Here is a 25425-nt window from a genome sequence, read left to right on the forward strand (position 1 = left end):
CTTTTATTAAAAAATACTGATGTGGTTTTAACCAAGTTTCCGAAATTATAGCAATATGGATATGATTTTCATATAAAAACCTTGTAAAAATAAGCCTATTACTAATAATACTTTGAGCGTTCCACTGCACTATATTCAATGTATCCATAATAACAATTAACTAGGTGTCTTTTTTCTAAAAGTGTTATTCAGAATTTCCTTAATACTATTTGAATTTATAGTTAACTTATCTTTATTTGTACAAATTTGTAAAACTGCTTCAACCAAGAGGTTCATAAATTTGTCAGATTTTATAAGATTGCTCAGGTGTGTGTCAATATACTTTGAGTTTAATTGAGGGAAAGCAGATTCATTGAAGAGATCTGAGTATCTAACACTACGGGACTTCACTTTGTTTTCTTCAATTTTTTGTTTTTTCAGAGGACAGGTAGATGAGATAGCTATGTGATCTCCACCACAGTTGGCACATTTTGTTAAAGTTTTTGGACACATTTTAAAATTGTGATTGTCAGAACATATGGAACAAACTTCATTGTTTCTACAAAATTTAGCAATATGGCCAAATTTCATACAGCGTAGACACTGTTTAATAGGGGGTACATATACATTAACCTCATGCCTCCAGTGATCAAGTGTTACATACTCAGGTAACAACGTTGATGCAAATGTGACTGCAACAGTTTGCGTTGGAACAAAGGAGACAACACCCTGTGGGTCCTTTACTCGCCGCATGAACCTTCTCACAGCAATAACTTTTTTACTCGATGCAATTAATTGATGAATTTTTTTGTTGGAGTAATCAGTGGGAACAGAAGTAAGAACTCCAGTGACCTCCGTTTCAGAAGCCGGAATTGAGGCAACCATCTTCAACTCGCTAAGTAACTTTTCATTTTTTAAAAATACATTCGCATTGTTAGGCAGGTCAAAGGTAACACCAACTTTAAAAGCATTAACGGACCTCAGGTGCAACACACCCGATACGCAATGCCTCCTGATTCCATTTGACAGACCCAACCTGTCCTTGTCTGATATTTTGACTTCACCCTGCTTGCGATTGAGAAATACAATAAATTCCTTCTTATTTGAATTTTCGTCGTATAACCTATAATAATTTGTCGCTCTATAAGGGGTATACTTCTCTTTATCCTTTCTTCTTACAATGAGACGTTCAGTCACCTCCGCGTCAGATACCGAGGATTCGGATAGGGGAAGTTCGTCTGCTGGTTCTGCGTCGCTCTGGCCGTTCTTCGACCTTTTACCTGTACGCTTCCCCATGGCGATGGGGAAGCGCACTTAACAATTTATATATACAAAAATCGAATATTTATAAACCAGGATAAACAATTTACAAGTATGAAAAATATATGCACTATGAACAATAATTTAAACAATTTTTTTTTGTATAAGCGCGCCTTCCTTCGTTCACTCGTTCCCGCCAAAAAAACCAGTGAATGATGTCAGATTTATGTCAAATAAATGTTTATTGGTTTTTTTTGTAATTTTACGGTCTGGTAACTAGGAACTTTCCTTTAAACTTTTTTATTATTTAATTTTTATAATTTTGAATTCACAGTTCTATTACTTCACTTTATTTTATATTCTCTTTTTCTCTTTTCTTTTAATATCTGATCAAGTGAAGGCGGGCGGGATGAAGATCCAAATAAAAAAATTGTATATCACTGTTTTTACTAGCCATCGCAAGTAATAAATGTTTGGCAGTCAAAACTAAGGTTTTTCTCTATTGGTTTTTCACTGTTCCTTCGTTTGAGTTGCAAAATGTAATGTGGGTAAACGTAATTTCTAATGATACCCAGTTAAATGTTGTCAATAATTGAATCTTTACGTTTGATGTTAAGGTGTAAATATCAAAACGAATTAAAGTATAAAAAAAACTTGTTATTGCCTATGGCGTAGTGTTTTAAATATAAAACATTTGGAGAAAAACAGTGAAGTGTTGTGTTTAGTGAAATAACAGCTGACGATCAGCTGACACGTCAGGTATTCCTTTGTTCTCTCAACGGTCACGGAACGTCTGTGTATTTGAATCTTAAACGCTATCTAAACTGTTTGAATGCCTGTTTTGATCATATACACCAGGTTTTGTGTAATAGATAAAACATACTTATAACCTGTTGCCTAAACATTAATACTTAAAATAAAACCAAAGTAAGTACTAAAAAAAAATCGGACATCTATACGTACGGCACGCTATGATGGCCGTTTTGGCGTTTGTCCACTCATGAAGTTTCGTTTTAATTAATGATTACATTGAAGGAGCAAATTACTGTTCTTTATTGTCAATAGTGACGTGCACTTAGTCATAAAAATTTATAGAATGTGTAATTTTAGGACACAAAATTTATTTATTACATTGATTTCTAAACTTTAATAGGCATGCGAACATTTTTTTTATAAGATTCTAATTATTGGTGTACTTATTTACCACAAAACACGGCATTTGTTTTTCGAAATTCAAAATTTTTAAAAATGAAATCTAATACGTTCGTCACATAGGATCACTGGCCAGCACAACTACAACCTTCGGCAAACTCGCGTCAATGCTCTTTGCAAAACAAAGCAGTTTCGAAAAGTACAAATTGTGAGTGCACTGCGATTGTGATATACTTTTGACTTTTGACATTTCGGAAATTGGTACTGCATTACTGTAGACCCTTGCTCGTTGATTTGGACTCTGTTTACGCCTTTTGTTGTGAATTTCGTCAATATGGCCGAACGTACGCAGAGTACTGTTCTAAACAGTCAAACACGTGAGTTCGTTATACGCCTTTGTAACTATTTCGATCGTAAATCTCAAAATGGAGGGCTAATTTTACCTATAACGTCAGTGGTTGAACACGCATCTGATGCGTTTATATTTGGACAACGAACTGTTAAACGAATAACTTTTTTTTTTTTTTTGATGATTTCTGCTTCATGGCAATTTGTTTTCCAACAATAAGCCACTTCTTTGTTTGATTTCTCAGTTTATGTTTTCCTCAAGAGCCACACTTGTGTGAAAATTCTTTTCACACGACTCTCTTGTTGTCAAGTGGTAAATCTTTTATGTAGGCTCGGTATGTCACTTCTTTTTAGCCGGGTATACTGAAGAGCATCTTCTCCACTTTGAGCGTGTGCCAGTTTGTTTACATGGACGGTCAGCTTCTCCTGATACTTCAGGCTGTGTTGGGCTATTTCCTGCCGAACTGTTTTTAGGCCGAAGTCGAAGTATATGTATCTATTACTTATACAATGAGGGATGCCAAACATTGTTCTCAGAGCTTTCAGAGCTTTAAAAAAAACTGCTTTTAAAAAAACTGAAAAAACACAGAAGAAAATAAACTTCACACACCAAAAAAGAGAAAACGAGCAAAACCAGTCATAGGCATCGATAGCTTTGATGCCGATGCCATCCGAAGACATATGTACGGCTACTATTTACGGAAGGAGTATCCAACAAGAAAAAAGTACAATCACTGAAGGAAGCTGGATAATTCTTCGGTGGGGAAAGTTCTTTAACGAAGATTTTGAAGACCGTTGGATTTCGATACAAACAGTGTAACAAACGCAAAATATTGATAGAAAGATTTGATATCGTGATGCGAGATGTAGTTTTTTACGGCAAGTGAAAGAATATGGAAATTGGCAAAATATTGTGTTTTTGGATGAAACATGGCTTAATGCTAACCATACTGTAAACCGTTCTTGGACCGATGACACTGCAGCATCTACGTAGATAGATCCATAGATCTTGTTGGAAAAAGGATCGCGGCTTATAATTTGTCACGCCGGAAGCATCAACGGGTTTGTCGAAGGTCCTCTCATGGCTTTTGCGGCAAAAACCACTGGAGACTATCATAAAGAAATGAATGGAGAAAAGTTTACTGAATGGTTTATATGCTGAAGGTTGATATGCTTCAAGACGCAATACAGAACCCCCATTTACGGCAACAAAAATGCTAAAAATATTAGAAGAAGCTTGTGAACATGTGACTAAAGGAGACTGGGAAAAGGTTGTGAATAGAACTGTTAAATTAATAAGGGAAGATTATGAAAGAGATGTGAAAATTGATAATATTTTAGAAAACGAACTTATAATTAATGTAGGTGATGATAGCAGTGACGACAGTGAAAATAGCAGTATGGACGAATCGGAATAAATGTGGCCTTTTGTTACACCTTTTTTTGGTCTCTTTTTGTATTCATATGTTTCTTATGTGCAATATAAAGTATGTAAATTTCTTGTTCATTCAAATATTCAGTTCGTTCAAATATATGAAGAAAACATTTATATTTTTGTTTTATTAAACCTTTTTAATCTGGTACTACTTGCAAAAAAAAACTAATAGATTTGATCAAATTTTTTTCGAAAGTAAATTGACATTTCACATCACTATTATAATATGTCAAAACGGCCATAGCGTGTCGCTAGTGATTTTTCTGCGAACTCACTCAATAAAATACGTCTTTCAAAATGGTGAATTACAAATGCTCCTCTTGTGGAAAATTCTTGTCGACAGCAGATGGCGCTAGGTGCATCAGCTGTAATTCACTGTCATAAAAAATGTTCGCTCAACTTAAGCCCAAATGCAAAACAAGCGAAATGGCAATGCAAAACATGTCAGAGCAAAACTGCTGAAGCGTTGAACTCTGAGGATACATACATGGAAGCTGAGCAGCAGCAAAGTGATGATTCGTCTGTCTTAGCCCGGGAAATGCGATTGTTACGCGTGGAGATTTCGGCATTCCTAACAGAACTATGCTGCCTTACAAACGTGGTAGATGATTGCTGTAAAAGACTTGATGGCGTAGAGGCGAAAATATCGAAGCTTGAGCAACATAGTACTAATGAAACATAGTCTGCGGTGTCCGTCTCGGTAGAAAACCTACAAAGACGTCTCAACGAGTGCGAACAGGAGGGCCTATTAAACGATTTAGCTATAACACATTCTTTTTTTTTTATGGAATAGGAGGACAAACGAGCGTACGGGTCACCTGGTGTTAATTGATCACCGCCGCCCACATTCTTTGCAACACCAGAGGAATTACAAGAGCGTTGCCGGCCTTTATTCCAGAGAACTCAGGGGAAAACATCGTAAACCTAGTGTTAACCCTTGCTCAAAAGATAGGCGTTGATATGGATGAAAGCGATATAGTAAGTGCGCATCGCATCGGGCGCGGACCGCGATCTACTACCGCGGCGCGGTTACTGCCCCGCTCTTGAGCACGGACCGCGTATATGTTACAACTTACTGACTTTTTCTTGCTGTACTTCTTAGTGTAGTTTACTTGTAATATTTTTGAGATGGTTACATTGCGTTTGTTGCTAACGTTGTAAAATGAAACAAAACTTCATATACTACAAACATACTACAAATAATGAAATTTTCTTGTCCAATAAATACTTTTAGGTCAAAATATTTTGATTTATGGAAAAATCTATGTGTAACTTTAATCTCATTTACATCTAAGCAGTCGTATGGCAGTATTTTACCTCCATATTATGCTTTTATAAATAATCGTACTATAATTTTTATATTACTGATTCGATGGGAAATGGGAAAATAGAAGCTTGTTATTTATTTATCCTTTGTAAAATATGTTCCAGGTTAGTTTTAGTTATAATTTTTCTTTTTATTCTTATTTTTGTTGCAATGCATTGTTTCATGTGTGTGTCAAATAAAATATATTATAATTATTAATATTTTGTGTAAATATAAATATATTAAAAAAAATAAAAATAAGATTAAGTTATAACTTTTAGCAATGTAAATATAGGTAACACTCCTAACACATAATAACTATATTTGTATGCATCTTTTTTCAGTCAAAACATATACTTTTTTTTATTCAATCATCATTCTTTTGTGATTGTAAGTATTCAGAAAAATTCTAAATCTTCATATCAATGAATGAACAGGAGAATTTTGAAACGCGTTGTAACTGTATCTACAACAATATACAGCCATCAAGAAACCTCTCATATCGGTGTATGAAGAATCCGACAGCCGCAAGGTTCTACTCGCCGTGCTCGCCGTCAGCGAGTCATTCAATAAGTCCACGCTGGAGGAACTAGCGTTGCTTGCTGACAAGATAATAGAGAAAATCCAGGAGGTAGCAGCCGTCTCCAGCCAGCCACCAACACCAGTTCCAGAGTCACCGACGTTATTTCAGGTAGATCACACGCAATTCCTAATTAACGAGATAAGAAAACTATCATTAGAAATCGCCGAACTCAAGTCAACACCATCATCGCCACCGATTTCACTCGTCATCTCGCAATAGAAGCTCGTCACAATACCGTTCCCGCACACTCAATAGCTCACCAACACTTTACTGCTATTACCATCGCCGATTTGAAAGTGAAGCACGACGTTGTACTACGCTCTGCTACTTCAAGAAAGAACCATCGGGAAACAAGAATGGACGTGGCGGAACCCGGCGTTCTTCACACATCATGCCACCTTTTTGTCACAGACAAGAAAACAAAGATGTTATTCTTCGCAGATATCTGAAAGCAACGCTTCTACCATTTAAATTGTACGCTGCAAACAACACAACAATATCAACATATGGTGAGACAACATTAGAACTCGATCTCAACTTCCCTCGACCGTACAAGTCGAAGTTTATTGTAGCTGACGTCACGAAGTCCATATTAGTTGCCGATTTTCTCTACCACCATCAACTCATCGTAGATTTAAAAATCGAAGATTGATTGATGCCGTGACCAATCTTAAAATCGACGTGCCAGTAACGTCAGCGACCATACCCACAATAAGAAGTATCGATATACAGGCCCCATATCACGCGATACATGCCAAATTCCCCGGTACCACAAGATTATCAACGATGCAATTGTCGCCTAAGATTAACGTGGAACATTATATCGAAACACAAGCCCTCCATTACATTGCTGCTTTCGTCCCATTCCACCTCATCGTTATGAAATAGTGAAGAAATAATTTGAAAACATGATGCAACAAGGACTCTGCAGGCCGAGTAAAAATGGTCCATGGTCTTCAGCACTCCATATAGCACCCAAGAAGAGTGGTGATATACGGGTATGCGGCGATTATAGACGATTGCATAGCATAACCAAACCCGATCGTTATCCAGTGCCGAGAGTCGAGGATTTCACCCATCATCTGTCTGGCAAAACAATATTCTCTACAATCGACCTCAACCGCGCTTAACAACAATTGAAGAAAAGAACGGGACATAGAGAAAATAGCTATCATCACACCAAATGGGTTTATTCGAAGGTCTGAAGAATGCGGGACAAACATTTCAACGATTTATTCACGAAGTGCTCCGTGGATTAGACTACGTTTTTCCATTCATCGACGATTTGCTCATAGCCTCAGCAAACGAGACTGAGCATCGCGATCACCTAAGAACCACTCGGTAACTTCTCAAAGAAATACTCAGAGGCGGAGAAGAAATACTCAGCGTATGACAGAGAACTCTCAGCCGTCTATAAGTCAGTGAAACATCTCCGTAAGATGTTTGAAGGACGTGAATTAATTATATGCACAGACCACAAAGCACTTACATTCGCTATGAATAAAACACTTACTCCAAACGAAACGTCGAACGCGCCAATTATTATTCATAAGTGAATTCACAACCGCTATTCGACACATCGCATAGAAGCAATAGCAGCATCACCTACGATCGATTACAGCGAGATAGCGTACGCACAAGAGCGAGACAACAGCATAACACAATTCATTCAACAAGCAAACTTAACCTTCAAGAAAATTAATGTAACTAACACGAACCTGGAATTATATTGTGAAACTTCAACAAGTCCTGTTCGTCCCAACATACCTACAGAATTCCGCAAACAAATTTTTAATACTGTAGTAGATAATATTACTCACCCAGGAATCCGAACATCACGTAAATTAATGTGTTAAAAATTCTTTTGGCCTTTAATGAATATCGACATCGAGAAGTGGAGTAATACTTGTATAAATTGCCAGAGAAGCAAAATACAACGCCACATCCTCAGCAAAATCCACAGTTAACAGAAGGAAGAATAGAACACTGAAGAACAGTCGGCACCAAAGCATATTATATTTACGAACCATTCTATTATTTTGACTGAAAAACTGGCATCCATTGTCATGAAATAAATATATATATTTATTAATCTGAGAACGTAGATAGGGTATAAAGTCTGAGAAGGATCTTGAAGCCTGAGGTCATCTGTCAAGTGTCAACATGAATATTGAAGTTTTAAAACGTGTTGCCCATTGCTAGATAATTTAAATGAACACTAAGTTAATTTTTAGTGTAAATAAATAAAATTCTTAAGCCAATTCCAATTATCAACTGTTATAAGCCATGGGCGTAAGGGGCCTTACTACGTATATAAACTCAAACTCTAATCTCTTTCTAAAAGACTATTATTTGCACAACACAAATTTAGTGATTGATGGACATAGTTTGTGTGCACAGATGTATAGGTCTTTGAATTGTTTTTCAGCATTCGGCGGAGATTACGACAAATATGCTGCCCATATAAGACTCTTTTTCAAACATTTAAAAAAGTGTAATGTAATATCATATGTAATTTTTGATGGCTGTTATGAAAGTAGAAAGCTTAGAACAGCACACAGCCGGTTGCGCTCAAAAATAAAAGGAGCTTCGCTATTGGACCCAGTCACCCAAGGAAGCCTTAACATTTTCCCCCTTTTGCTCAGAGATGTATTTCTTGAGATTTTGATTGAAATGAATATAATGTATACTGTGTGTGAATTTGAAGCGGATGACGAACTTGCTGCCTTAGCGAGATATTTGAACTGTCCTGTGCTAAGCTTTGATTCTGATTTCTTTATTTACAATGTGCAATATATTCCATTTAATAAATTGCAGATTAAACCAGTACAAATTAAAGATAATGACAATAAAATTCATGTGATTGAGTGCAAAATTTATAAAGTTCAGTACTTCACTAAGCATTTTGGTATAAACGAAGACCTTTTACCGCTGCTAGCAACACTTTTGGGAAATGATTTTGTAGAAAAGAAAATGTTTTCCAAATTTTTTTCACAGATGAAATTACCTAAACGTAAAACACAGAAGAATGAACAGCAGCGTTGTATTCACGGCTTGATAAATTGGTTACAAAATGAGAATTTAGAATCTGCAATTGCCAAAATAATTGGAAGGGTGAGAATAAATAAAAAAGACCAAGTATTTGAAACAATTAAAAAAAGTGTAAGTGGCTACAATAGAAAAGGCTGCCGTTCATTAAAATATTTTAATCTTACCAATGATCTAGGTGATGAAGAATTGGAGATACAAATGCCATTAACAGGAGATGATAATGATGAACATGACAGTTCTGATGTTAGTGAATCTTCAAGTGATGAAGAAGACATGAAAGAAGTTTATAATATAGCTGAGCTTATTGAAAGTAGTAAATGTCCCCACTGGTTTGCAGATTCCATCAGAAATAATTATATTCCGCAAATTTATTTGAATCTTGTTGCACATCATTTATTTTTTTGTAATCCTCAGGCTGAAGATTATACTCAAGAAGATTCATTTATTTGTACATTACCAATATTAAGATATTCTTTTGATATGTTAACAGATTTTGCCGAAGAGAATTTTATATATGTCAGTAGGGCAACAGATGGCAATTATAAAAGAATTTATGTAGATCAAAGCTTTTCGGTGCCACGGCCCCTTGAAGTATCCTTTTGTGATTTAAGTAAAGAACAGAAGCATTTATATTTCATACACTTTTTTAAGGAGAAAATGATGTTTGATCCTAGTTTGCTAGAACTATTGCCATCCAACTTCCAAATCATTGCTCTTTCTATTTTATGGTGGATCTCAAAATGTGATGTTACAATGGCACATTTAAGTTCATTGTTATTATGTTACACATATTTAGAAGCAATTGATGAGAAAGTTGGTTGTGTGAGAGGACATTTAAACTTCAATAACAAATATTCTGCAAAATTGCAAGAACTGAAAAAGAAACCTCACGACAAAATAGATGATAACGACTTACAGTTAAATAAAAACAAAGTGCAATATGAAGACTGTCTTATAGCAGCAAGTGTACTTCTAAAATATTTCGAATTAGATGACAGTATAAGAAAAAGACCTAAGAGTTATGATGTAAGGAGGATGCATATATTTGCCCAGTACCAGTGTTGCCTGTGTCAAATAAACTCATTGAATATTTTATGTGGCCGTCCCTATGAAAGTACAAGATATTCTAAATGTTACAACGGTACATTCATTTACAATGTTGCCATGAAACTAGAATATGAAGGTGATCCAACAATATTTTGCGCAAAGTATTTATCAGGAGCTACCAGTGTAATTATGTTTTATAAAAGCTTAAATACTATTTTGAACCGAATGATGGAGGGAATGAACTTGCAGGTGAAAGAGGTGACAAAAGAAAAAAGAAAAAGAACAAGGAACAAAAAGAAGATTGAAGATGATGATCTTTCATTTCTTGTAAAGGGTTTTGAATCTGATGTTAAAATTTTATAAATAAATATTTTTTATTCTGGTTGAAAACAATCATTATGACAAACAGAGAATAATTATTCTAAGATGACAAAAATATTCACTTATAATTACAACTTAAAGCCTTAACTACAGTAATCCATTTCAGTATTCCATTGTTCATTTCATGACTACCATAATTAAAACTCATCTTTTGTTTCAACTTGCTGCCAGATCATCCCTTATCTATATATTCTTACATTGCATTAGTTGCTATTCATGACAACTCTGGCCTTATCTGTTATAGGTAGGTAAAGATTAATAAAATACAACACCTTGCTCTTTTTTAATATGTAAATAAAAAAAATCTTTCATAGAAGTCTCCAACTTTGTTTTAAATAAGATGGTGCTTGTTACTTAGTGATAGTATAGCATTCTACTGATGAAATAGCATATTGAGTTGTTCCATTCGTAAAGAGGATAAGTATGTTATAGTAACTTCAACCACATAAACACACATTTAATTATGTAATGTTTTTTTTTTATTTGAGAGGGGGCAAGCAGGCAAGAGGCTCACGGGATGGGGAGAGGTGAGGCAACCACCCATGGACATCCGCAACAACAGGTGTGTCAAGAAATGCGTTGCCGGACTTTAAAGTATGCTTTTTTCTTGAAGGTCCCTAAGTCGTATCTGTTCGGGAAAACCGCTGCCGGTAGTTGATTCCACAAAGTGGCTGTGCGAGGCAAGAAATTTCGAACAAAACGCGCGGTTGTGGAATGCCAGACGTCTACGTGATGCGGATGGTACTTTGCACGTAATGTCCGGTGATGGAATTCGGCCGCTGGAATCAACCCGAACAGCTCCTCTGAGCACTCCCTGATAAATGCGGTAGAAGATGCAGAGAGAACCCACATCTCTACGCAATGCTAGAGAATCAAGCCGATCGGAGATGACTTGATCGTCGATGATTCGAGCCGCTCTTCGTTGTATGCGGTCAAATGGAAGAAGCTGGTACTGGGGAGCACCCGCCCAGAGATGAGTACAGTACTCCATGTGAGGCGGAATTTGCGCCTTATAAAATTGCAGGCGGTGGCTTTTAGTGAAGTACTGTCTCGCCCTACTGAGTACATCAAGCTTTTTTGAGGCCAGTTTGGCCTTCTCTTCCAAGTGACCACGGAACTGAACGTCGCTCGATATATCGACGCCAAGTATGCCAATACAGGCTATGGCAGTTAGAGGAGTGATCTCGATTCGAGGGGAACGACAAACGGGAGACTTTTTAGTGGTGAACGCACAAACTTGTGTCTTCTTGGGGTTGAATTGGAGAAAATTTTGTCGGCCCCATTCCGAGACTTTGCAAAGCATAGTCTCGATTTCAGACACAAGTTTGTTCCGGTTCTCGTCGACGCTATCCCGGGACATGTTGGCACGGCCGGTGTAGGAAGCATACCCTGTGCTGTCGTCTGCAAAGCAATGAATATTGCTGATTTGCAGCATATCATTGATATGCAGAAGAAACAGCGTAGGGGATAGCACGCAGCCTTGCGGGACACCAGCGGAGCATGCACCGTTGATAACAACCTTGATGCTCCGATCAGCCAAAAAGCTAGTGACCCATTTGCACATCTTCTCGGGAAGCCCATAGGATGGCAGTTTCGCTATAAGCGCTTTATGCCACACCCGATCGAAGGCCTTCGCTATGTCCAAACTCACCGCCAACGCCTCTCCCTTCGACTCAACCGCTTGCGCTTTCATGTCATTCTTTTGAATATTGCAACACATTTGTTTTCTACATTTTTCAATGTAAAAGCATATACATCTTCCATTAAAGGATTTACTAAGTCAACCATGTAGTAGGAGTAATTATCTCTAGAAAATTCGCCAATGTGCCTATGTAAATACATTTTTTTAACCGCGTACGCTGCAGAACTGCAGTCTATCAGGCAATCCTTTAATATAGTGGGCCCATAGTTATTAGGAATCAAGAGTAATTCCAAGATATGTTGCCGATTTACGTATGACGTACCGCACCGGTTTTACCACCTCTCCCTTTAGCTATACCTACTATTAACTAACTTTATTCATGTCGGTCCCGGAAGTGACACTTATCAAAACTTTACTTTTCTTTTTACATTTACCGTCACTTTGTAAAAGGTTAAGCTTTTATGAGAAGTGGCAAAGACCTTCATCGATTCACAAATAATTTTAATGACAATATAGGTATGTAAAGTGATGCAACAAGACATTCGGTGCGGTCGATTCTATATATTTAATTTTCTTGCTTATTTAATGTTAAGAGTAGGTTTTTGGCGCTCAGCCGGATAGTACCTATGTTTTTTAATTCGTCATACAAACGTAAAATGGAAAACGTAAAGCATTTTTTTTTATTTTACCCATCCACTCATGACTATGGTCATCAATTTTAATTAAGTCAGTGCACTATCGCATTCCCGAACTCTGCTTTCAGTTATTGAAATGCCAAAAGCAGGATATATATTAAAATAATAATCTGGGATCGTCAAATTTAGAATTGCGCTTGATTATTAATATCCACCAAAAGTCCTTTGCGGATTATTCGATCCTAGATAATTTGAGCAAGTTTCTGTTGCATGCAGGGGCTCGAACTGATATTGCAATTTACTTCACTGGTATGAGAAATAAGACAAATGACACTCGGTTTCTTTGAAGCCAATATGACTTTACCTTGGAGGAAATTTCCAGACTCAATATACATACTTGTGATACTTCGAATGGGCGAATACGAACTTAAAACCCCAACCTGACTTTTCTGGGCTTAAATCGAAGAGTTGGGTTGAAAGGGAGCCTGTTAAAGAAGATATCTAGACCCGAAGTTTCCAGAGAGAGTCACGCTTGTGTACACGGCATCATCAATACCTACAACGATCATCATAATCATGTATGCGTTGGAGATACCTTTGAAATGCAGAAGAAACAGCATTTATAAGCCATCGATAACATTAGTATTCAGAGCTTCAGATTCAAGCGACTCCATTGGCACAGGCACTAGGAGCAACGGAAGAAAAACATACTTGCAGGCTTTGCTGCACTTGGTGCAGACCAAAAGTGATGTTGCATCAAACAGTGGTCGGATTTCCCCAGGGTTGTGTTGACCAAGACTTGCAGGTACCAAGGTCCAGATTGTTTTTGTAAGAGTGTTCCATTCTGAGTATAAGTAGGTAGGTAGGTATTACGTCCGGGGTCGCGTGCGTAACTCAACCAATGAAGCTTGAAGTACTGTGATGCTCCATTGCTGTTCCATTCAATTCATTTATAAATTTCTAGTTCTTGTTATTGTTAAAAAAATATAGATTTGTTAAGTAAAAGGTATAGATAAAGATTTTGACGTTTCCTATCTAACAGATACCGCTTATCATAGCTTTGATAACGCTATGACCAGTTCAATTTAGTCCCTTGTTGGATTCTTGGTGTACAAAATGAGCGAAGAGTGCAGTATTCCTGATGCAGGATCTTACGCAGCAAACACCCCAAACTCAAGGTAAACTTAGTTAAAATAATAATATAAACGTTTATTTTTAATTTTTCTGGCATTCTGGCGGATACTTCATAAACTAGGTATGTATATTTATAAGCAAACAAAAAATATAATCTTTTTATGCACAGCGTACCGAGGTGGTGAAACCAGTGGAATCTGGTGTATTTCTTGGCATTACTCTTAATTCCAAATTGCAATAGGGCCCCCATATTGAAGAATTGGCGAATAGGCTTAGTTCTACAGCATATGCGGTTAAGAAAATTAGACAGTTAACTGACATAGATATGCCGCGACTAGTATACTTTAGTTATTTTCATAGTATTAGGTATGCCCCATAACAATATGGTATATTATTATGGGGCAGTGCGGCCGATATTAATACCATCTTTGTGCTGCAGAAGAGGGCTATTCGCGCTATTTATAACCTAGGTCCTGAAGAATCATTAAGAGAAAAATTTAAAGAAATAAACATTTTGACTGTTGCTTCTCAATATATTTTTGATAATGTTCTATATTATGTTCATAAGCAAATTGAGGAATTGGCTAGAAACTGTGACATTCATAATGTTATCACGAGGATCAAACATAAACTTGTTATACCTCCTACTCGGTTAAGTCGAGTTAGTAAGTCTTTTATTGGGCGATGTATATGCTTATACAATATGATCCCAGAAAATGTACGAAACAAATTTAAAAGAATTGTTAAAAAACGTTTGTGTGGGAAAGGTTACTATAGCATAAACGATTTTCTTAATGACACCACAGGCTGGGAATGAAGCTAACAGTCTCATATTTTTATATACAAAAAGCCCGCTGAGTTTTTTGCGCCCGTTCTTCTCAGGTTTGAGGCAGTCTTTTTTAAATGGGTGGTAGTATAAAATAAATATTGTACAAATAAAAACATACACATTTATATTTTCAGCGATGTTAGTGCGGTTACCAAATCTCGTCCAGTGTTCTCTCCAGATGACCTTTACTACAACATGAGCGGTGACAGATATATTTATATTTTTAACCACTACGCTTATCAAAAAACAAGATATTTCAAGTAAGTCATTACTTCATCATATAAGTTTTATAATAGGTACATCATAATACCATAAAATCATGAATGTGCATATTATGCGGATCTTAAGCTCAACGAGTCGTGAACGAATCACAAGAGTGTTGCCGGCCTTTTAATATTGTATTCGCTAAGATATCCATGTTAAATAGATGCGGAAACATTGGGAAAGATATTCCCGTCCAAAGTTTGGATATCGAAAAAGAAAACTATTTGAAAACTGCACTGTTGTTAAGCCGTGTTGCGTAACTTAAATTCAGAAGTTCATAAGGTGTTTCATTATATTTTGTCCTGTTCTGTATTCAATACCTTAGTTTCAGAAAAAAAAACTACTATATTTATATTTAACAGCCAGCATCGGCCATCAACTAGAGAAGGAACTCAAAAGGACGTCAACCGGCTCTCAAAGGTGTTCAGCCGTCTTGGTTTTAAAGTGGTAGCGCATAATGACTTGGAGCATGGTGATATTATAAAGGAGGTTACCGCAAGTACGTTCCTAAATATTCTCACCTCATACTTCTTTTCTTCTTCTTTTCTTTTCTGGCTTCTCTTCTTTTAACCCCTTTTAAATATTAATGGAATGAACATGGATAAGTACCTAATTATATTATGTGAAACAGGTTTAGGGATTTTCCATATGCTACGGTTTATCTTGCCGCTATATCGCACGCGGTCTATCCATGTCGCCTTAAGCGTCGTAATCAAAATATTCGCTTTTTTTTCCTTGACGGTAGGTTCCTTCCGCTCATCCTAGAACCTAACGTATTAGTAACGTAACGTAACGTATAGTATTTCACGTTACTAAGACAAGAGGTCTGATCATTGGAAGTTGATTCACTGGAGTTGTGGTAGGCCGCTGGTGTGAGACGCGACTTTAGTCGTGTAGGCTGTAGGTGCAGCGACGAAATCTGCTGAAATCCTATTTCTTCCCTTTGGGTTGAGCCGATGGGTTCTTGGCGTCGGTCTGTACGAACCCATAATTATTATAACAGCCCAGATCTGGTACATACCTCTGTTAAAGAAAAAGCTTGGCCATTCAAAAAGGTAACTTGGTCAGCTTTATGGGCACCGTGGACCCGTGAACTACGGTCATAACGAGGTTAATTTCTATAATTAGGTGTTTAGTTTGTTGGTTAGTTAATATTTTATTTTAGGTTCTTTTTCGTAGGTACCTAGATATCAACTTAAGCGTGCCAAACAATGCATAAGCTTGGACAGGTCACAACTGAGAGCCCTCAAGGGATTCTTCTCAGGCCACTGCAAGCTGAATGGGCACCTAGCCAGAATGGGTCTCAGTGAATCAAACCTGTGCAGATTCTGCCGCTTCTCGAATGCGAGGCCATTGTCAGAATTAGGCTGGGGTGTCTTAAAACACCTTCACTTAAAGCAGAGGACGTGCCCAGCCTGGACCTTCTGAGGATCCTACGCTTCTTAAAAGTAATAGGTCTTGAGAATACAATTTAAATCCCGGCACACGTCTCCTAGTCAGTAGCCTCGACTTCTCTACAGCTCATTTGATTTTTTTGACATAATAAGTTGAAGGTAGCCGCGCTAGCGCAAGCAGGCCGCACAATAGATCCTAGGATTTAAGTGCATCTAAATCCCCTACCCATAATAATAATAATAGATACCTAGAAGCGCGTGTATTAAGTCTTATTTAATCGGCCTTTTTTATTTTTTAGTTAGCAGCCGGGATCACAGCAATACATCGTGTTTATTCTTTGCTTTTCTGACGCACGGCGAAAGAGGAGGGGACCTCTATGCGTCTGACAGACCCTACCAGTTTAGAGACGTTCTTGTATTGCTGGAACATGGTCACGCGTCTTTGGTAGCTAAGCCTAAAGTACTTTTCGTTCAGGTAGGCATTCTTTTATTCAGTTGGCTGTTTTTTTAAGCGTCTTTAGTCGTTAAGCCTAAAGATGGTACCTACTCTTCATTCAGTTGGTAACTTTTTTATTAAGTTTGCTGTTTGCTTACGCCAGTCTAGTGAAACTAAACTAAAAAAATTGATTGATTTGAAACGTGCAGTCATTGATAGATTCACAGATGACGGCTATACTCTTGTAAAAAACAGAGATAGCCGAAATCCACTACGTTTTAAGCAACTCGAAATTTCGCTTTCGAACTTAGGCGGATTATACTTCGTAACCAATCGCCATTTTGTTATTACTACTATTTCAAACTTTACGTAAGTTGGCCGTTTGTATTAAGTCTTTTGTACCTTAAGGGATTAGTTGTTTCAATTTAGAATTAGAATTAGGTGCGATGCCGGAGTACCACAAGCCATTTAATTAAATACCATTAGAGCTTCTCTCACTACATCTTCCATCCACGCACAACCAGGCAGTGGAGTCATCTCTCTTCCATGGTGTTCCCGGATCGATACGGCGGGTATCTTCAGTGCTCCTGTGGTTCCTCAAGTGTTGCAAGAATGGGCCGCGGTGATCACTTAACGTCAGATGACCTTCATGCTTGTTTATCCTCCGAATTAATTAGACCTATTCCATAAAACATGTATATGGTGGGCACGTGTGCATAATATTTACATTACTGCATGAATAAATTTCAATATAATTGATAAAAAGTTGCTATTTAATTGTAATTTAGATCGATTACTATGCAGTAGGTATTATTATTGTAGACGCTTCCGGAATACTGATTGGAAATGCGTAACATAGAAAATATTTTGTGTATATCAATTATTGTTTTTCTGGAGAACAGTATAACATGCAATATAATTTGGTTTTTTCTATGGGGCATTACAATGCCAAATATAACAGGTTGTTACCCGATGTTAAACAGTTGTTGCAAGAATGTTGGTGATAGATAGATAGATAGATGACATTTCAATAGTTTAATTGACATAAAAAGCTTCTAAATTTTCTCAGGTATTAAAAAAGTTATGGGGCCGCTGCCAAGCTAGACCCTTATGTATTTAATCTGATATAACTAATTTTCAGGCTTGTAGAGGCGATCAGAAAGATGAAGGTAGAAGGGTTGAGCTTGATAGTCCAGTAGCATCCTATGTTGTTCCAACACATGCTGATTTCCTGATACTCTATTCCACGGTTGAAGGTGATTATCTATCTATTAACATAAACATACCAGACAAATCTGGCCATACGTTGCTTTCGCTACGTATTTTAAGTAACTAATATTCAAAGTCAAAGTCAAATAAACTTTATTGAATTAGGCTTAAACTAAGCGCTCTTAAGTCGGCATTATAAATATTTCTTTTAAATTACTGAATCTACCATATTATGTTCGTAAAAAGTTGACCTAGTGAGAAGAACATACAAGACGGCCACTCTTTTCAATCAATAGAGTATTTTACAATTCAAAGTCAAAGTCAAATAAACTTTATTAATTAGGCTTTAACTAAGCGCTTTTGAATCGTCATTATAAATATTTCTTTTAAACTACTGAATTTACCATATATTCGTAAAAAGAACAGAGAAATATTGACCTAGTGAGAAGAACTTATAAGAAACTCAACGGCTAACTACAAATGTAAACAAAACATATTATTCATAACTCATTTGCTGCTCTGCTTTAAGAGCATGGACACATGTTAAATATCTAAAGGGCAAAAGAAAAAAAATCATATTGAAATTTTATAATTATGGAACACTTATTGTATGTGTAATTATCGACTTTGATTCAGGTACTTTAATATGAGAAAACAATTTATTAAATTTGACCAAGAGAAAACCTGAGTAGCAGAACAACTCAGTTTTTCTCCAACCGAAAGCGTAACTTAAAATAGTTTTTCTATATGTCTTCTGGGTTAGAAATTCCTCATACTGTCCCAGTTATAAACAACCCTGTAATACTGCTGCATCTATCATATTTCAAACGTAATAGCATAAACACATGGTCGGATTTGGTACGGCCAGACCATCGGACAGTCCGGTGGGCGTGGGTGGGCGCCTCGCACAATTATACTGGCGTCGTACTCTGTACGGTCTGGAGTCAAAGGAAGGAACAATAATTTTGTGCGATGGATTTTGCAACATACCATCGAAAATGGTCCGTTTCGATGGTTCGGACCAAATCCGATAAGTATGTAACGGCTTTTTACTATAACTATAGATCCACGTGAAAGCGTTTGTAGGTATCTCAATCATGATCTTTTTACTTTGAATTTCAGATTATCTCTCCTACCGTGACACCAATGGCTCCTTCATGATACAAGATCTGTGTAACATTATAGAGTCATACCACGAGTCTTGCGATCTTCTTCATCTGATCACCCTCGTTCATCACCGCGTCGCCTATCACCGTTCCACTTACGCACCTAAATCAACTCATCACAATAAGAAACAGATGCCCGAAACAAGATTTTCACTTACTAAATTGTTAAAATTATAGATGCCGTTGAAATACCGACTAACTTTGGTGTTTGATTATCGGATGTTGAGAAAACAAGATTTGAAATGTTTGAAACTAACTAATAAAACACGTGTCCTTATGATTTATATAGATAAGATAGATATAAATTAATTAATTTGTTTTTATTTTTAGTGAATTAAGTGTATTTTCTTAAATTCTTATTTTCGATAGTGTTAATTGCTTAGTAATGCTGTGCATAACTTTAAATCAGTATTATAGTAAAAGTTATAATAATTGTAATTTTATTTCGTAAATGATAAATTATGTATCTAGTTGGTAAGCGTAAATAAATATGACCAACCACATACATGATTTGGTTTTTAATTTAAAAGTCGTTATGAGTATGGTAATGATTTTTTATGGTATGAGTTGAAATTGGGTGCACCAGATGAGAGCAGAAAGACATACTCCATACTTAGCTCGAATTGACGGAGAGTCAACGTTTCTTTGTTTCTACCATTCGTAGAGTATTATATTTTATTCATAAAGACAACACCATTTGAAAGAGTACTATAACCTCGTGTTTATAAGTTTCTTTTTTTTTTAATAAGGGACGAGACGACCAGGACGTTGAGCTGATGGAAATTGGTACGCTCTGCCCATTACAATGCAGTGTCGCTCAGGATTCTTGAAAAACACAAAAATTCTGAGCGGCACTACAATTGCGCTCGTCACCTTGAGACATAAGATGTTAAGTCTCATTGGCCCAGTAATTTCACTAGCTACGGCGCCCTTCAGACCTAAATACAATAACGCTTACACATTACTGCTTCCGGCAGAAATAGATGCCGGATCTAGCCGGCATCATGTGCAAATGAGCCTCCCACTGATAAAATCTTCAAGTAAATTAAACTAAACCCTTCGATAGCACTTACTTTTAGTTAACTGTTAGATCATTTATACGTCTAGATAGACTATAAGACAGCTGTGAATTTGTCGAAAAAATTTACTTAAGATCTTACCTCTATTTTGAGAAATGCACGCACACTAATACAAAGTGTCATACAAATCGCTAGTGTTATCTCTTACGCTAGTCACGCACACTAAACTAATATTTATGGCCTGTTTTATCCTTTGTCTAACAGCAAGAGACTCTATCTAGACGTATTAATTATTTAAGAGTTAACTAATCCAGCAGGACTAATATATTAATTAATACGTAGCTATTTATGAAATACCTTTTAAAGTTTTATTTTTATTTATTATCAATTAGGTATTTGATTAATATCAAATACCTAATTGATGGCACAGGAAAGTCAAGTTAAATCTCAGTTTAAAACGATGAAACAAGTTATTGGGAAAAAAAGACTGCATTTTATTGTTGTACATAAGTAATGGTTTATAATTATCTATGTATATGCTACTGTTAATCTATATTAATCAGGTATTTTTTGCAATACCTAGGCGACCAGACAATGTATGAAATATTTCGAATTTTATTGCACATTACATACCTACTGTTGGGGCTTCAGAACAATCGCTGATACTTGTCCTGAAAACCTTAAACATTCCATTTCAAACTTACCCTCCTCCTTATGCACAACCGTGGTGTGCGCCATCTGGCGATCTGTCAACAAAACTCTCGTAACGCGTGCGTAACCGCATCGTCTCTCGTGAAAAATATAGAAAACGAAGGACTAAGATCGATTAATTGCCCGGAAAACTGGGTACTTACAATTTTTTGTGCCGAGTCTACCAGAAGTTATATAGGTTTTCCAAAACGTTTTGAGTGTTAGTGACATCTGAATTGGCAAAAGCGGTGTGCTCCTGTCTTTTGAGTATTCCCTTCGAACTTCCAGATTGTAGCCACTTTATTTATTCTTATTTAACGGCTAACTAGCTTTTGTTATTCGTTGTTTTGGGTGACCTAGGTAATGTAAAATATATCAACCATATGCACCAAACATACAAGTGTTCAGGTACCAACCTACCTAGTAATATAAATATCTTACTGGCAATCTGATATTCTCGATAATATCAACTACTTTATTTAACAATACAATCTGAAAAAGCTAAAGCATGCAAATACAGGGGTCTAGGCTCCGAATATGATTTTGTCTCATTCGGTGTCGCTCGGTCCCTTGGTCCGTGGGGTCCTAGCGGCTTTTTATGGAACTAGCCAAAAGGTTAGTTGACATCACAGGAGACCGAAGAGCTGGCAGCTACCTCGGACAAAGAATTGGTGCAACTATTCAAATGAGGAACCAGTATCTTCGAAACCTTGCCTAAAGGGACTCCTTTTAATAATATATTTAAGCACCATATCTTACAATAGTATTTAATAATTGTATTAATCGTGGCGTGTTTCCTGACCTTCTGAAACATAGTAAAATTACACCAATATTTAAGTCGGTATGCTCTTCTGACCCGAACAACTATCGTCCTGTGTCGGTTTTGCCGACCCTTAGTAAAATTTTTGAAAAAATAATTTTAAGCCATATGCTTACTTACTTTAACTCTCATAAGTTACTTCATTTGAAACAATTTGGCTAGGGGACGTTCAACCACGGATGCAGGTGTTGAGCTGATCAAGAATATTTTTGCTGCCTGGGAGGAATCGCAGAATGCACTTGGCATCTTCTGTGATTTATCTAAGGCTTTTGATTGTGTTCAACATTCAACGCTGGTCAGGAAGCTATACCACTATGGCATAAAAGGAACTGCGCTCGATCTTCTGACTTCATATCTAAACAATAGAATTCAGAGGGTCGACGTGAATGGCAGGAGATCTCCTGGGACTCCTCTCAGTATGGGGGTACCACAAGGGTCTATTCTTGGACCGTTCCTCTTCCTTGTCTATATAAATGATCTTCCTAATCTTATAGAGAAAAAACATAATGAAGTATTGTTTGCGGATGACACTTCACTGATTTTCAAAGTGAAAAGAAACCAAGCTATGTATGACGAAGTGAACCATATTTTATCTGACATCGTGTACTGGTTTAGCGCTAATAACCTATTGTTAAATAGCAAGAAAACTAAATACATTAAATTTATCGTACCAAATGTCAAAAATGTAAATGCAAATGTTTTGTTAAACGGAGAGGTGATAGAACCGGTGGAATCTGCTATATTTCTTGGCATAACTCTAGATTCCAAATTACAATGGGGCCCCCATATTGCAGGATTGGCGAACAGACTTAGTTCTGCAGCATACGCGGTTAAAAAGATTAGACAATTAACTGACATAGATACGGCGCGACTAGTATACTTTAGTTATTTCCATAGTATTGTGTCCTATGGTATATTGTCTTTAGAATTCCACCGACGATTTCCACCTTCGCACGTCACGGCACAAATCAGGATCACCATCTGGTTGTGTGACGGTCATCCACAGTGCAGTTTTCAAGGAACTTTCTTCATCGTACAACCAAGCTGTAGAATTAATACGTACCTAGACATTAAACTTCACATGCTTGTTCTACTAATTAATTTCAGTAAGGCCTTTGATGTATTAAATTAAAATACCCTATTTAACAAACTGTCTCAGAGTGGTATACAGGGTCCTTTATTAGAATTGATAAAACATTATCACTTTAATAGAAAAACCACTGTAAGTCTAGCCAAACAAAGGAGTGACCTAAAATCAACTACACAGAGCACAGCGCAGGGTTCTATCATTGGCCCGACTGAGTACTTGTTGTATGTAAATGATATGGTTAACATAATAAACGAGGGCACTGTGTACCAATTTGCAGATGATACTTGTCTACTAGTAGCTCAAAAAACTGTTAAGCAAGCCCAGGACATTTTGCAACATAATTTTAATCAACTTTGTAAATGGGCATACGATATAGGTCTGACAATAAACACTCAAAAAACCAAGTATATACACTCGTCGCACAACAAGGCAGACATCACATATCGTGGCCCACAACCACTCTTGCTTACACTCCTCCTGCAGTTCAAATTGTACATGTGACAAAATTGAACAAGTGCAATCTCAAATGTACGTAGGCCTAATAATCGATGACAGATTTACTTGGGGTCCACATATAGCGCATGTTTGCTCAAAACTAAGATCAATCTTGAGCAAACTAAGCTTACTCACATTCAAATTACATTACGACTCCTGTACATGGCCCTACCTGACTCTGTCATCGGTTATGGTATTAGTAGTTATGGTAGATCCTGCAAAACATATCTGAAAGATATTTATAACCTGCAGTTAAGGTTACTCAAAACAAATTGTACCAAAACATGTACTAAATAAAAATAAGGAAAATTATGATCAGCTCTTTGGCTTTGGACATTGTTGTGTCATGAATGTGTATGATAAAGCTAAATTTTTTATTTTAACCGAAATTAATAATCCCACCCTGTTTATCGAAAAAAATAGACCCTTTGGCTTACGAGACCTTGATATAAATCACAAATACATTTTACCGAAAATTAATACTAAATATGGGAAGAGAACGGTCAATTACGTAATACCAGATTACATTAACGAACTGCCCAAAGAGCTGCAAGAAATGTACATAAATACCACGAATATCAAAACTCGCTTTAAAAGAATAGAATTTGGAAAAAAATAATTAAATGGCTCTAGGTACCCAGATAAACCCGTGAGGTTTTCGTTGTACTTATTTCATAAAAGATGGCTGAGCCTCTTCAATACATTTTTAACACATGCGTGAAATATAGTACATTCCCTGAATTATGGAAAACCACGAGAGTTATTCCAGTCCCGAAGGGTAAAGCGGGACCAGATGTCAGTGGGTATAGACCGGTGGCAGTCCTATCAACGCCGGCAAAAGTGTTCGAGTCAGCTATACATCGCAAGCTGTACGCCCAAGTGTCAGCGCAATTTTGCGACTCCCAACACGGATTTCGTCCAGCCCGAAGCACTGCCACTAATCTTCTAAATCTGATGACATATTTGGTCCCAGCAATGGACTCTGGAATACAGGTAGATGTGGTTTACCTAGATTTCCGAAAAGCATTTGACACTGTTGACAATGACGTATTGCTGAGGAAATTAGCGGATGTAGGTTGCTCGCCAAAAACATTACAGTTCTGGGCTTCTTACATGAGAGATAGAAAGCAGTATGTAGACTTTAATGGATACGAATCGGAGCCATACTTTACGAGATCTGGAGTAAGTCAAGGCAGTAACCTTGGACCTCTTGAATTTATCATAACGATAAACGATCTGCCGGAGGTCCTAAGGCACAGCAAATGTCTCCTTTTTGCAGATGACGTAAAGTTAATGCTCCAAATAAGAGAAAAATCGGATTGCGACCACCTACAAGACGACATCTCAAAATTGATAGACTGGAGCAGGGAGAATAAATTGAACTTCAATCCTGCTAAGTGTTGTGTCTTAAGTTTTACCCGAGCCAGTAAACCTATATTGTATAACTACAAGATAGGCACGGATACAGTGCAGCGCGTGAAGCAGATACAGGATCTGGGTGTCTTGTTTACATCGGACTTGATGTTTAGAGAGCATATAATTAAAACCTGCAAAAAGGCCTATAGAAATTTAGGGTTTGTTTTGAGACACTCTAAAGAGTTCACTAATATCACAACCGTCAAGGTACTTTATAATGCACTGGTAAGGAGTCATCTGGAGTACAACTCGGCGATATGGGGCCCTTATGAGGACAAGTACAGGTTGATGTTAGAGCGTGTCCAAAACAAATTCGTTAGGCACCTATACTTCAAGTTATATGGAGTATACCCATTTTACCCACTTATGTATCCGACACTGTTTGTGCTGGGTATGGTTGGGTATACTGAGTTGAGCGTCCGTAGGGATTTTTTTCTAGCAGCGTATGTGGTGAAGTTGTTGCGCGGGAAGGAGCACAACCCGGGAGTTCTGTGCTGCTTGAGTCTTCGTGTGCCGGACCGGTACGTGTGGAGGCGCCTCCATCCGCCACTACTATCCATTCCGATGGCGAGAACAAATGTGTTGGCAAAGTCTCCTTTAACTAGAGCTCTTCGCCATATAAATGAACTCCACAACAAAGTGGA

At 37.1% G+C, this 25425-nt stretch overlaps 3 protein-coding genes across 4 annotated transcripts in view; all 3 read left to right on the forward strand.

Moving 5' to 3' along the window:
• LOC126979898 (endonuclease/exonuclease/phosphatase family domain-containing protein 1-like) overlaps nt 1–25425 on the forward strand; it is a 301297-nt gene that overhangs the window by 228756 nt on the left and 47116 nt on the right. The gene's annotated exons all lie outside the window — the stretch shown is intronic.
• LOC126979883 (protein asteroid) lies at nt 8232–10538 on the forward strand. Its single transcript, XM_050829454.1, has one exon. It carries the CDS (start codon nt 8350–8352, stop codon nt 10522–10524), a length of 2175 nt encoding a protein of 724 aa, XP_050685411.1. The 5' UTR covers nt 8232–8349; the 3' UTR covers nt 10525–10538.
• On the forward strand, nt 13863–19742 carry LOC126979935 (caspase-1-like). The gene is made up of 6 exons (XM_050829531.1): nt 13863–13997; nt 14917–15042; nt 15409–15545; nt 16740–16915; nt 18018–18132; nt 19208–19742. Exons 1-6 carry the CDS (start codon nt 13936–13938, stop codon nt 19426–19428), a joined length of 837 nt encoding a protein of 278 aa, XP_050685488.1. The 5' UTR covers nt 13863–13935; the 3' UTR covers nt 19429–19742.

This window comes from Leptidea sinapis, chromosome 4 (genome assembly GCF_905404315.1).
Source record: "Leptidea sinapis chromosome 4, ilLepSina1.1, whole genome shotgun sequence".
Lineage (NCBI taxonomy): Eukaryota > Metazoa > Arthropoda > Insecta > Lepidoptera > Pieridae > Leptidea > Leptidea sinapis.

Bases quoted from the DNA above. Each gene is read 5' to 3' on its own strand.
- LOC126979935 (XM_050829531.1), top strand. From the start codon at position 13,936: ATGAGCGAAGAGTGCAGTATTCCTGATGCAGGATCTTACGCAGCAAAC. The intron at 13,998-14,916 runs GTAAACTTAGTT...TTATATTTTCAG, and splicing joins GCAAACACCCCAAACTCAAG to CGATGTTAGTGCGGTTACCA. The intron at 15,546-16,739 runs GTACGTTCCTAA...TTTATTTTTTAG, and splicing joins TATAAAGGAGGTTACCGCAA to TTAGCAGCCGGGATCACAGC.
- LOC126979883 (XM_050829454.1), top strand. From the start codon at position 8,350: ATGGGCGTAAGGGGCCTTACTACGTATATAAACTCAAACTCTAATCTC.